The 14,399-nt window shown below is 41.4% G+C and overlaps 1 protein-coding gene across 12 annotated transcripts in view; it reads right to left on the bottom strand.

The window, feature by feature from the left end:
* LOC121571396 (ubiquitin-associated protein 2-like) overlaps positions 1–14,399 on the bottom strand; it is a 64,087-nt gene that overhangs the window by 42,107 nt on the left and 7,581 nt on the right. For 7 of the 12 annotated variants that reach the window (XM_045221894.1, XM_045221893.1, XM_045221896.1 and 4 more), the window contains exons 3-11: positions 12,379–12,456; positions 11,035–11,145; positions 10,639–10,813; positions 10,350–10,445; positions 9,582–9,636; positions 7,954–7,998; positions 6,720–6,826; positions 4,768–4,830; positions 4,600–4,652 (exon numbers count right to left, since the gene is read on the bottom strand). In XM_045221894.1, the coding sequence (XP_045077829.1) occupies positions 4,600–4,652; positions 4,768–4,830; positions 6,720–6,826; positions 7,954–7,998; positions 9,582–9,636; positions 10,350–10,445; positions 10,639–10,813; positions 11,035–11,145; positions 12,379–12,456 (783 nt within the window). The remainder of the gene's footprint in view (positions 1–4,599; positions 4,653–4,767; positions 4,831–6,719; positions 6,827–7,953; positions 7,999–9,581; positions 9,637–10,349; positions 10,446–10,638; positions 10,814–11,034; positions 11,146–12,378; positions 12,457–14,399) is intronic. The other 5 variants (XM_045221898.1, XM_045221904.1, XM_045221900.1 and 2 more) reach the window with 3 other exon arrangements.

Raw genomic sequence — 14,399 nt, 5'->3', positions numbered from 1 at the left:
ACCGACTCGGATCAGGCTGTTAATTGTTTTATTTCCCTGTTTAACTCTGTTGCAGATAAACATATCGTACAAAAAAACTAAGGGTAAAAGACCGATGTAATCCTTGGTTTACACATGAATTGTCTGAGAAATTACAGCAAAGAAATTGAGCTTGGGCTAAGGCTAGATTGGCAGTCCTTGAGACATTTGAGAAATAGATGTCTATCCCTGGTTAAAAAAGCAAAATTAACACATTTATTGAATTATGTATCAGTGGTGGTAATCCAGCCAATTTCTGGAAAGTGGTCAAATCTTTTAAACTCCTCCCTCTCATTGCTCCAGCAGGTTTAGACATTTGTGATGATTTTAATAAGCATTTTGTTGTTTCAGCTAGCAATGGATAATCTCTGAAAATTCATCTCATCCCACTAGAGTCCTTTAGTCACCTCTGAACAGATTGTGGAGGATGATGCACTGACTCACATATTCTATTTTTATTTCAACCCTTTGATGTCTATGATTGCTTTGCTAAAAACATAAAGGCTGATTCACTTGATCCCTTCTTACTGCAGCCCTCTGCCCTACTTATTGCAGAACCACGGACATATTTTTTACTTGTTTCTGGTGTTATCCCTAAGATTTGGAAAGCGGCACATCCTCCCCCTACATAAAGATCCTTCTGACTTAGATAACTACCGTTCAATTACCAAATTATCTTGACTTTCCAAAGTTTTAGAATCCCTTACTAACTTTCAGCTAAGAACTTTAACTTCACTCTATTCTTAATGTGCACCAATCCGGTTTTAGACCTGGACATAGCACAGTTTCAGCTGCTACGCTTATTTTAGACGTGTTAAATTGTTTGGATCATTAAAAAAATCATTGTGCTGCCTTATTTACAGACCTTTCCAAGGCCTTCGATACTGTTGCCCAGCCCATTCTTATTCAAAAGTTGACTGAAATAGGCCTGGATCAGGTTTCTTGCAGGTGGTTTGAAAATTATCTGTCAGACAGGACTCAATGTGTGATCTCTGATGGCGTTAAGTCTCGTTTCCTGGATATTACAAAAGGTGTACTGGTGCAGAGGTCTACTGGGACCTGTTCTCTTTACTATTTATATAAAAATATTGGTCTGTTAAAACTTGTAATATTCCTCTATATGCAGACTACACTTATGTATGCCATTGCCGCAACTGTTGACCAAGCTTTGTTCGAGCAGCAATCTGACCTTGTTACCTAACAGAAAGCCCTGGTTAGTTTAACTTAATGCGGGCAAGACTAAATACATGTTGTTCTCTAGTTCTTGCAAGAAAAGTTTCAGATGGACTACATATTTATTAATTGGATGGTTCTCCCATTGATTGGGTTCCCGCCTACAAATATCTGGGCATAGACTTAATGTTTTAAAAACATATGGATGATCTAGTTAAAAAGCTAAGATTTAAAAATGGGCTTCATTTTTAGAAATAGATCTAGCCCCTCCCTAAATAGCAGAAAGCAGATTGTACAGTCAACTTTCCTGCCAGTTCTTGATTATGGTGACACCATTTACCAGATTTCAGCAGCCCCTACTCATAAACCTCCAGATGCAGTCTACCATAGCGCCATTCGTTTTATCACTGGTGACAGTTTTTATACTCACCACTGCATCCTGTATCAAAAAGGTTGGCTGGTCCTCATTAAAGTCATGTAGATCAATTAATTACTCTTTTGTTTACAAAGCCACACTACACAAGCTTCCAAATGACCTAACTCACAGGACTGGTTAACTCGAGGTCCCTATGGTCCCGACCAATTAAGGTAGATCCTCCTTTAGTTTTAGTGCCCCCCACTGTTGGAATAACCTACAAAATTCCTTGCATCTGGATTCCCTGGTGCCGCTAGGGCAGTTTAGGACTCTGGTGTTCAATGAATTCATTGAGGATTGCAGTTGTTTTGAATTGTAGTGTTTTATTCGTTGAAATTGTGCCTTGTTTTTTTAATTATTGTTTTAAATCGTAATCTAAAATAATTATTCCTGGTGTGAGAAAATGTTGGTACTCAAGGCACCATTGGGAATGAGACCCTGGTCTCAATTGGGCTAACCTGAATAAATAAAAAGTTCAAATATATTTTTGCAACAAGGCACTAAAGTAATACCGCAAAGAATTTGGCAAAGCAATTAACTTTTTTCCTGAATACAAAGTGTTTTGTTTGGGACAAATTCAATACAACACATTACTGAGTACCACTCTCCATATTTTCAAGCATAGTGGTGGCTGCATCATGTTATGGGTATGCTTGTGATCGTTAAGGACTGGGGAGTTTCAGGATTTAAAAAATTAACAGAATTGAGCTAAGAACAGGCAAAATCCGATAGGAAAACCTGGATCAATCTACTTTCCACCAGGCACTGGGAGATGAATTCACTACTCAGCAAGGCAAGATCTACACTGGAGTTGCTTACCAAGAAGACAGTGAATATTTCTGAGTGGCTGAGTTACAGATTGGACTTATATCTAATTGAAAATATATGGCAAGACCTGAAAATGATTGTCTAGCAATGATTAACAACCAACTTGACAGAGTTTGAAGAATTTTGTGAACAATAAAATGGGCAAATGATGCACAATCCTGGTGTGGAAAGCTCTTAGAGACTTACCCAGAAAGACTCACAGCTGTAATTGCTGGCAAAGGTGTTCTACAAAGTATTGACTGAGGGGGGTGAATACTTACAGTACCAGTCAAAAGTTTGGACACACCTACTCATTTTTTATTTTGTAGAACAATAGTGAAGACATCAAAACTATGAAAAACACATTGAATCATGTAGTAAAATGTTTTTTTACAAAAAAAATAAAAATAAAATAAAAGTGTTGAACAAATCCAAATATATTTTTTTGATTTTTCAAAGTAGCCACCCTTTGCCTTGATGACAGCTTTGCACACTTGGCATTATCTCAACCAGAGTCATGAGGTAGTCACCTGGAAAGCATTTCAATTAACAGGTGTTAAAAGTTAATTTGTGGAATTTATTTCCTTCTTAATGCATTTGAGCCAATCAGTTGTGTTGTGACAAGGTAGGTGTGGTATACAGAAGATAGCCCTATTTAGTAAAAGACCAAATCCATATTATGTCAAGAACAGCTCAAATAAGCAAAGAGAAACGACAGTCCATCATTACTTTAAGACATGGTCAGTCAATACGGAACATTTCAAGAACTTTGAACGTTTCTTCAAGTGCAGTCGCCAAAACCATCAAGCGCTATGATGAAACTGGCTCTCATGAGGACCGCCACAGGAAAGGAAGACCCAGAGTTACCTCTGCTGCAGAGGATAAGTTCATTAGAGTGAACTGCAACTCAGATTGCAGGCCAAATAAATGCTACAGAGTTCAAGTAACAGACATATCTCAACATCAACTGTTCAGAGGAGACTGCGTGAAATCAGGCCTTCATGGTCAAATTGCTGCAAAGAAACCACTACTAAAGGATACCAATAAGAATATGAGACTTGCTTGGGCAAAGAAACACGAGCAATGGACAATAGACCGGTGGAAATCTGTCCTTTGGTCTGATGAGTCCAAATGTGAGATTTTTGGTTCCAACCGCCGTGTCTTTGTGAAATGCAGAGTAGGTGAACGGATGATCTCCGCATGTGTGGTTCCCACCATGAAGCATGGAGATGGTGGTGTGATAGTGTGGGGGTGCTTTGCTGGTGGCACTGTCAGTAATTTATTTAGAATTTAAAAAGGCACACTTAACCAGCATGGCTACCACAGCATGCTGCAGCGTTACGCCATTCCATCTGGTTTGCGCTTAGTGGGACTATCATGTGTTTTTCCAACAGGACAATGACCCAAAACACACCTCCAGGCTGTGTAAGGGCTATTTGACCAAGAAGGAGAGTGATGGAGTGCTGCATCAGATGACCTGGCCTCCACAATCACCCGACCTCAACCCAATTGAGATGGGTTGGACCGCAGAGTGAAGGCAATGCAGCCAACAAGTGCTCAGCATATGTGGGAACTCCTTCAAGACTGTTGGAAAAGCATTCCTCATGAAGCTGGTTGAGAGAACGCCAAGAGTGTGCAAAGCTGTCATCAAGGCAAAGGGTGGCTACTTTGAAGAATCAAAAATCTATTTTGATTTGTTTAACACTTTTTTTGTTACTACGTGATTCCATGTGTTTTTCATAGTTTTGATGTCTTCACTATTATTATAGAAAATAGTAAAAATAAAGAAAAACCCTGGAATGAGGTGGTGTCCAAACTTTTGACTGGTACTGTATGTACATGAGATATTTCTGTACTGATTTTCAAAAAAGGAGCAAACATTTCTAAAAACAAGTTTTTACTTTGTCATTATGGGGTACTGTATGTTGATGGGAGAGAAAAAATTTTATCAATTTGAACCATTTTGAATTCAGGCTGTAAAAAAAAAAAAAAGAAATAAGTCAAGGTGCATGAATACTTTGTCGTCGTATGCAGAAACATACATAATGTGATTGTCATTTTTTCTGGGGGGTTTTCTGGTCAAAAGATGAGATCTGCCAAAATATGGACAGTACATCAATAAGTCACACACACAACAAAATAGGCATACCACCAAATCAATAAATAGGCATTGTAAAGTTACTCACGTCCTCATTCCAGTCCTCAGTACCCCACTCTTCTGACACGCTCCTCCAGGCACCTATACGAATGTAAAGAAAAATATACACTGAGTAATAGGTTTCAAACCGACCAGGCTTGAAACAAAAAAGGAGATGTGATGTGTAGGGCCTCATAAGATGGAGGTTCAATCTTACAAGGGGCAGAGTCAAACTTGGGTTGGTAATTTGTTCCCTCTCCTCTCGCAGAGTACTCAATCCCTACAAGAAAGGAGAAGTGAGATGTGGTAAGACTAGGGGTATACTACGTACCGGGTTTGAGGCGTTAGCGAGATAACTTTGGTAAACTGAGTTCAACTCGGGATAACCGGTACCACGAAAGTAGCTCACCTTTAAGCCAAGTACATTTCTATGGCAACGAATCCTTCAGAACTAACCTGCTCCAGGGCAGGCTAACTCTAGGCTAACTTCATTTTTTCTGAATCAAGAGTCTGAGCTGCGAGTTGAGGAGCAATTAAATCAGATTCCCTCCCTCCTGCTAAGAATGAGTCATCATCCCCTTAATTTGAGGAAGACTGATTAAATATTTTATTACTCCAATTTTATTTTGAGCTTTAAAAAATAATAACGTTAAAAGAGGTGTAAAGGTACACGTATTCGTACCGAACAGTTCGGTAAGGGGACTTCGGTTCGGACTGTGAACCCGAATGAATACATAAAAAACATTTACCAAAAAAAACAGACATGCCCCCTTTGAGTCACAAGTGCGCATCTGACACTGAAGGAGACAGTGTCATGGTGTGTTCGTAACCAAGTGGAAATTTACCACATACGACTTGAGAAGATCAACTTGAACAGCCCTCAAACTGGTAATTACTAGTGGGAAACTCGTCTATCATCCTGAGCACCCATTTCTCCCACATGGTGACCTCTGAAGTCACCTACTAAGGAAATGGCCCCTAGAACAGCATTTTTGGCAGTTAAATGCAACAAAACATTTATAAAAACCAATCTATTAATGTTGGTTTTGAACTGTAATTTGTTTACACGCATGATAGCTGTACTTTTAGTTTATCGTTGGCGCCATATTGTTTCTCAACTAGTTCAAATCATATGAATGCATTCAACTTGTATTTACGACTTCACAACTGGTTATTTCCCACCTCCCACATGGTTACAAATGCAGCATGAGAGTGGAAACTTGAGGCACAACATAACGATCCGGTCACAACAGACAATGCAAGGAACATTTTGAAAGCTGAACATTATGAATGGCATTTAATTTTCCCGCTGTACCAAAACCCACAATATATCCAGAACCGTAACACCCCTATTAAAATTAAATCATATTACACATTTAGTAATGACAGAATGCATTTGAAACTTCACACAAAGTAACACTTTTGTCTGATTTAATGCAATTATTTTATCAATAGTGGGGAAAAAGGTGCTTGTGCATTGTTAAATACACCAAAGACTGCATTAATGATAAGTAGTAAAATAAAGATGGCACTTCTAAAAGCCTATTTCACACCATAGCCTGCTGAATTTGCAAGATAACTTTTCTTTCATTTTGATTTCGGCACAAATGAAAATGTGTCACTGAGTCGCCAATGAATTGATGCTTCAGCATTGTCTCAAAAGTTTGGTGTTCAACTAGCCACATGCACGCCCATTACAAGCCTGCTAGAGTTAGCAGCAGGCGGACAAGCAATATCCACCGTCGTAGTACGGATGAAGTCTGAGCTGGAATGTTAAGCTAACTGAAGCTGGCTAGCTTTAGAAAACCCTGAGTAGATCTAGCTTGCATTGTACTATACCCCTCAGATCATTTCCAAGACGAGCAAATTAAGTAATATCAGACCCCATGGAGAGTTACCAGTTATTAACAACTAGACCACCGTCTAACCCTCCACCATCTTGCCTACACCCATCTTTCTGATACTTTCAGGCCTACAGGAAGTGTATAGGCAGGTGTTTTTGGACTAGGCACTAGCTTGGTTTCTTAATGGCTCCTTCCTCTGCCTCTAGATAAGCTAGCTGGACTTTCCACCATCTTGGTAATACACCATCTTGCAGAGATAAATGAAGTGTCTAGGCCTAGGTTGTGTGGTTTTGGACTGGGGCTGAGCAGTAGCTGGGTTCCTTACTGGGTCCTTCCTCTGACTCCAGGTTTCCCGTGTTGTTCCAGGTGCTTCCCCCGCCGTAGCTCTCCTCTGTCTGGGTAGGCTCAGCGTAGTCCGCCGGGTTGAACGTTCTGCGAGAGAGAAGAAGCCGTGGTTTTGAGCAGAACCACTTCCTATGCCTCTACCAACTGGAATATTTGACTGGGGGGTATACTGTAAAAGGAGGAAGTAAGTAAGCAGCGAGATAGAGGAAGTGATTGATGAGATCTGATGTGTAGCAGCTAGACAACATTCATCTGAGAAATGTCAGGATGACAGATTCAAAGATACTTTAGGAGGACAACCAAGGAATGGGCAGGCAGTGCTTTATTTTTCCTCAACTCTTTCTCTGGCACTGTGATTGGTGGTAAAAAAACAATGTCTTTCGACGCATCATTTCACAGCATGGCTTCAGAGACAATTATAGAAAAGCACACATCCTTCAAATAACTGTTCTCTTGCTTCTTTCAGGCTCAGGCACACAAGTTGTACAGTGCAGTACAAAATAGTGCAGTACAACCTAGTGCAGTTCAGTAGACTGACTTCAGCAGTTTTCAGGATCTGACTGGAATTCAGACTATTCATGTTTGACTAGCTCCCGATGAGAACCAACGATAACAGGGGTGCTGTAGATTGGCAGGGAAGGACTCTTGATTGAACCACTGGTCACACCAGTTTAACACAGTGCATTTAAATACTGTATCCCCGACATAGCGTATTGTAATATATTTATACTACTGTACATTATATTTTAGTTTAGCTTGTGTAAATTCCCCAGTGTAGAGATCCATAGATTTAATTTTGATACTACTACAGTGCTATTTGGGTTGTTAATCGGATTAGTCCCGCCATTCTTGATTTATTGCCTTTGTCTTGTTTCCACCCCTTATACATTGACATTTGACTGCATTGTTAAGAGCTAGTAACATAAGCATTTCAATGCACCGCTATAACACCTGCCAAACTGTGTAAACGACCAATAAACGTTCATTTGATTTCTTATGTCGCTTGTGTCAACAGGTTTACCCTCGATGTTCAAGAGACAGCTGTCATTTAATTCCATATCGTTTTACCAGGGTGCACTTCATTTTGGTTTCATCTGCCCTGATACCCTGTTTCCTGTGTGTCTATCTCCATTCTTCCCTCATGGCATTTGGCAGAATGATCCCCCCAACAGATAGCAAGATTGACACACTAACACCAGTGGCGGTGCACTCACCTCTCATCTCCTGAAAAATCATATCTGGGCCCCTTATCAATCTGGCTTTAGAGGAAAAACAACAGCAACGATTACAAGCAGCACAACGGGGACAGATGGGGATGCAGTGTGTGGTTTTAGACTATTCATTATTTTACAGAGGAATGTATGGAAATCACATGCATGGACAAGTCACTACACTCTTGCAACACACATCTGTGAACACTGCATTGTTGAGGCAGTCATTTTCTATAGGTGTAGCTGGTTGACTACAAAGGGGAAAACAGGGCTGCCAAACAAACACTGAAAACTGTGTTCCATAAGTAACAATAATTGCATTATGATCAGGAGAGGAAGCACAGTTAAAACCAACAGAACACACTCATGCAAACACAGGCTCCCAAAGGCCACAAGAGCAGCAGCGGAAGCAACACACTAAGAGTGACATGTTGGGGACAACGCAACACAATCTGCCTGGCTGTCCGTCTACGCAAGCCTATTGCGCTGGCTCACTCGCGCTCCAGGTTAGTCGCTATCCAGACCAAGCCAAACTTGCGCACACATACACGCCGGCTGACTGGAGCCGTTCTGCCACAGCAAACGCATTTGCCCTCTCCTCTAACGTATCCCTATTAAACTGTAGAATAATAATTTGTTTCAACTTGTTAAAATGAAAGGACTGATGCAGTTGAAGTAGCCATTAAAACACAATTCTCACATTTTATGATCAGTTCATCTTTCTTTCATGTCCAACAAACCAGGTGCTTCAGACATAAAAATCACCATTCATTATTTCAAAGGGATGGAATTAACATGCAGGTTCGTCTTTGAGGAAGCGTTTCAACCTGCTGCACCCCTGGGAAAGAGCCCACACTAGCAGCGCCCACTCATCTAAACCCCACAAAGCCTGGTCTTTGACAACCCTAGAAATAGTAGGCTGTGTCATCTCACTGGGGATTAATGCTAGCCCTAACACCTAAGAGGAATTATATAGCCAACTATGTGTTACTAATTATATACCAAGTGACATAAAATATATAGTAATGTGTCTTATTGAGTGAATTTGATACTACTCATTATCAAAGCCGGTTTAAAGGGCTGGAATTTGATACTACTCATTATCAAAGCCGGTTTAAAGGGCTGCTTACAATCTCGTCACTGTGAGCCTCGTCAAATCAATCAAAAATATATAGTATATATGACATCTAGGGTGCTCAATGACCAGGGTTGGGTAAGAGGCAATGCATACTGACAGACAAAACATACAACTCACACACAAACCGGTGCTCCATTTAACCCAAAGGGAAGGACAAAGAACAAGAACACACCATGTCAGAGTCACCGAGAGCAGAACCCTATGTGCAACAATCTCAATGCCTACCCATTGAGTTACATGTATGGTATGGGGTCTACCAATATCTGACTTGAATGCAAATCCGATATTCAGAGACAAGAGCTCAGAGGAACTCTGAGTTACATAAGGGTTTATCTACAGCCCACGCATTTCAACATGATTTGGCCGATTTATATTCTTCCTCCATTGGATTAAGCCTTTTAAAAATGGGCCAGGTCCTGCTCTCTGGTGACCATGGCAAAAGGTAAGAGGGAACATAATTCATTCTCTGTGAGCAGCAGATGTGTTCACTTACCCCATGCCCTGCGCCGAAAACCTGCCCCCTCGCCTGCCTCGCTCCCGTTCTCCCCCTAGGGGGACAAACAAGTTACACTACTGACAAAATAATTCCACTACAGAAAATACAATGCATTGTCCCCTGAGGAACATTTGCCGTCTTGAATGCACATTAAAATTGTATTAAGCGCACTACAGAGAATGCACGGCGCCCGACGGCAACCATTTAGTCGCATTTTGCAACCCTTTGACTTGGCTGTGAGAGTAAAATGTTTAATTGGTCTAATCGGTGCAAGCTGCACGTTGAGTGCATATAGGCCTGAAATGTACTGTTATAGATGATTAATACATGGCTACTAGGAGTAGGTATTATATTTATTTAGAGTTAGCGATCTAACGCATGTGTTTTGAGTTTCTACTTTCTCAGGTTGTTGAATTAGCCCCAAATTAATTAGCCTATGTGATATTAGTGAACATAAAGATGTAGGCAAATTCATCTCTATTGAACTACAAAAGTCAGAACATTTTGGAGCCCTATTTTGACAGTAAAATATAGCAGCCTAATTGTCAACCCAATATTTATGACAATCACTAGAATAGGGTGCACATCAAAATATCTTGAATCATGCATTCCTGACAAAATCATGGACTGGTGCCACCAACTGAAAAAGTTAGTGGCCCTGGAATGCTATGACATATTTGACACACTAGAGGGGGCTTTAGTTTATGTTGGGACCTTGTTTCAGGAGTCCAACAAACAGCTCTTGCCAAAGATGGAGGGACTTACCTCTTCCTCTGCCCCGACCCCTGTGGCCTCGCTCTGTGCCCCTGCCTGCTATCCCAGCAGCCTTTCCTCCATCCAGACCATTCTCCTGTACACGGACTGAGAGGAGAGGGAGGCCGCATTACATTAGAGGTAGTGAGGGAAAACGTGTGTGGAGTCAGAAATGGCGTTTGAAGTTAAACATATTTTTCAGAAACCTAAGGTGAGAATGGGCAGGCGCTACGAAGGGTCTACTGGTGTGCCAGCGTCACTTCCCATGACCCTAATGCAAAGGCATGTGATTTCTACTCACACTCTCGTCCCCTGCTAGCCCCTCTGCCCCTGCGTGGGGCCCCACCTCGACGACGTGCCACGTCCCTCTCCGCTCCCCTATCCCGGTTCTCCTTTCCTTCCTCTCCGGTCTCGGCATGGCCAGGCTCCTTTTGACCGGACACTCCTTTCTTCTTCCCCACCATCTCCCAAGAGTCCTGAGGAGAGGTGAGGTAACATACAGGGTTCACTTTGATTATGTTAGTGGCGAATCCTAACTTCCATTTTAAGTCGAATTTTCACTTAGGTATGCATTCATGTCAGTGGGAGATAAGTGAAAATTTGAAGTTAGAATTCTCCCTGTAGTTAGCTGGATGGGTAACCTTTTTACTCCCTCCCTTTGGCCCAACTACTAAGCCCTCACACAGGCCAAACTCACAGTATCTGGGCTACCCTCCAGCAACACGTTGATGGCTCTGTTGACATCCCCGTTGCAGTCGTGCAGTGCGATCATAGACTCATCCTGGTCCTTGCCTGTGATGTCAATCAGCTGGACAGGGGGTAACGGATAACACAATCTTCAGTGAGTATATTGCAACGTAGCCCTTTACACTCGTACTCATAATACGGTTTGAAAATGGCAGATTTGGGAACTAATAAGCGCTTAAATTGAAACACAGAGGCTGTAAAGTAACAAGCTATAAAATGTCAGATCTCAGGCTCTGCGCTTCACAGCGCTGTATGGGTTTTGACTGACAGCCATTCTGAACACCACACACTACAATAAGTTACCACCATCCCTCCCACTAAAAAGGCAACTATTGTACATTTGAGTGAGGGAAATGCTGTAAATTAAGAGGACTATGTCTTTTGAAAGATGATGTTGAGGATTATAATAAATACCACTTTGATGTTATACAAGCAAGTCAAACACCTGTGAAAGCCTAAAACTGTAAGATCGTATTGTATAATTTAGCAAGTCATGTTGGCAATAGAACAACCTTTCAAATGGTGCCCACCTGACTCAGATTGTGATTTAAAAAATGGGCCATTTTTGGATAGCGTAAACATTAGAGTGATGTAGTGTCCCCCAAACAAAATTACAAGTGTGCTTGCTCTAGTTCCTCAATGGCACAGCTAGGAGCGCTCAAAAAATATTATTTGAGTCATAAAAGTGCATTGTAATTACTTAGAAGTGTATGGCCACAGACACCAGTTAGTCCTCTGTCAAACCATTGTAATTTTGTTTGTCTTATGTTGCACTTACCCCACATTCTCCAGGAATATTCTAGTATTTCTAGATTTCGTTAACAAATGCGGCAAAAAGTACAGTAAATGTAAAATGCACATAAAATCAACAGTAATGTTTGGATTCAGTCTCGTGTCAGGTGAACCTGTTGTCGTCAATTTTGGTCTAATCATTTTACGATAATCTCCAAACTGTTCCCTTTTAATTGCTACCATGCTTATGTATATGCTACTCATATTTATTCAGTAAGAAACATTTCAATGTAGCCCTATCCTTATAGGCCAATTCCCACAAGTGTAAAGGGTTATGGAACATTTATTTGATGCATTTATACTTTAAGCAATGAAGTAAACCTAAGCTCTAGCTACCAGACCAAAGCAAAAAAAGAGGCTAAAGGTGGTTTGATGCTACAAGTAAGGACACTTCTAGAACTTTGAATGTACACTAATGTAACGGTCCTCCCTTCAGGCAGCAAAAAGGGTCTAAAAGGGTGCTGGGATGCTACATGTGATGAAGGGTGAGCCATGTTCTCACCTGCTTAACTTTTTCTTCAAAATCAGCATCATTGTGGTCCGAAATCATCTGCGCGAGTCGGATCTGCTCAGCAGTGGCCTGTGTGGAGAAAGGGTGACCACAAATAGCCTTTTAAAAAGTGTCTTATGTCATCTCAATGACAGTCGTTTATCCACCCATTAAGTATTGGTTAGGTACCACATGTAGCTCTTCCATCACAATCAAGCTATAACAATTAATATATTGTAGCAACATGGAGAAAGGCGCCAATTCTACGGCTCACTGAAGAGTGTTTCAGAACCACAAACAGCGACCGTATCCAACGCGGGAGAAGGCGCATGTGTTATAAAATAATATTCAATTTATTAGTGTTGCACCATTATTTCTACAGTGAGGGAAAAAAGTATTTGATCCCCTGCTGATTTTGTACGTTTGCCCACCGACAAAGAAATGATCAGTCTATAATTTTAATGGTAGGTTTATTTGAACAGTGAGAGACAGAATAACAACAACAAAATCCAGAAAAACACATGTCAAAAATGTTATAAATTGATTTGCATTTTAAATGAGGGAAATAAGTATTTGACCCCCTCTCAATCACAAAGATTTCTGGCTCCCAGGTGTCTTTTACACAGGTAACAAGCTGAGATTAGGAGCACTCCCTTTAAGAGTGTGCTCCTAATCTCAGCTTGTTACCTGTGTAAAAGACACCTGTCCACAGAAGCAATCAATCAATCAGATTCCAAACTCTCCACCATGGCCAAGACCAAAGAGCTCTCCAAGGATGTCAGGGACAAGATTGTAGACCTACACAAGGCTGGAATGAGCTAAAATACCATCGCCAAGCAGCTTGGTGAGAAGGTGACAACATTTGATGTGATTATTCGCAAATGGAAGAAACACAAAATAACTGTCAATCTCCCTCGGCCTGGGGCTCCATGCAAGATCTCACCTCGTGGAGTTGCAATGATCATGAGAACGGTGAGGAATCAGCCCAGAACTACACGGGAGGATCTTGTCAATGATCTCAAGGCAGCTGGGACCATAGTCACCAAGAAAACAATTGGTAACACACTACGCCGTGAAGGACTGAAATCCTGCAGCGCCCGCAAGGTCCCCCTGCTCAAGAAAGCACATATACAGGCCCATCTGAAGTTTGCCAATGAACATCTGAATGATTCAGAGGAGAACTGGTTGAAAGTGTTGTGGTCAGATGAGACCAAAATCGAGCTCTTTGGCATCAACTCAACTCGCCGTGTTTGGAGGAGGAGGAATGCTGCCTATGACCCCAAGAACACCATCCCCACCGTTATGCTTTGGGGGTATTTTTCTGCTAAGGGGACAGGACAACTTCACCGCATCAAAAGGGACGATGGACGGGGCCATGTACTGTCAAATCTTGGGTGAGAACCTCCTTCCCTCAGCCAGGGCATTGAAAATGGGTTGTGGATGGGTATTCCAGCATGACAATGACCCAAAACACACAGCCAAGGCAACAAAGGAGTGGCTCAAGAAGAAGCACATTAAGGTCCTGGAGTCTCCAGACCTTAATCCCATAGAAAATCTGTGGAGGGAGCTGAAGGTTCGAGTTGCCAAACGTCAGCCTCGAAACCTTAATGACTTGGAGAAGATCTGCAAAGAGGAGTGGGACAAAATCCCTCTTGAGATGTGTGCAAACCTGGTGGCCAACTACAAGAAACATCTGACCTCTGTGATTGCCAACAAGGGTTTTGCCACCAAGTACTAAGTCATGTTTTGCAGAGGGGTCAAATACTCATTTCCCTCATTAAAATGCAAACCAATTCATAACATTTTTAACATGCGTTTTTCAGGATTTTTTTGTTGTTATTCTGTCTCTCACTGTTCAAATAAACCTTCCATTAAAATTATAGACTGCTCATGTCTGTCAGTGGGCAAACGTACAAAATCAGCAGGGGATCAAATACTTTTTTCCCCTCACTGTACATTATATAACCATATACCATTTCTGTATCACATGCCTTAGAGCAGCATTTCCCAAACTCAGTAGTGCTGTGGTCCTC

This window comes from Coregonus clupeaformis, chromosome 8 (genome assembly GCF_020615455.1).
Source record: "Coregonus clupeaformis isolate EN_2021a chromosome 8, ASM2061545v1, whole genome shotgun sequence".
NCBI classification, from domain to species: domain Eukaryota; kingdom Metazoa; phylum Chordata; class Actinopteri; order Salmoniformes; family Salmonidae; genus Coregonus; species Coregonus clupeaformis.
This window is presented reverse-complemented; position numbering and strand designations above follow the sequence as displayed.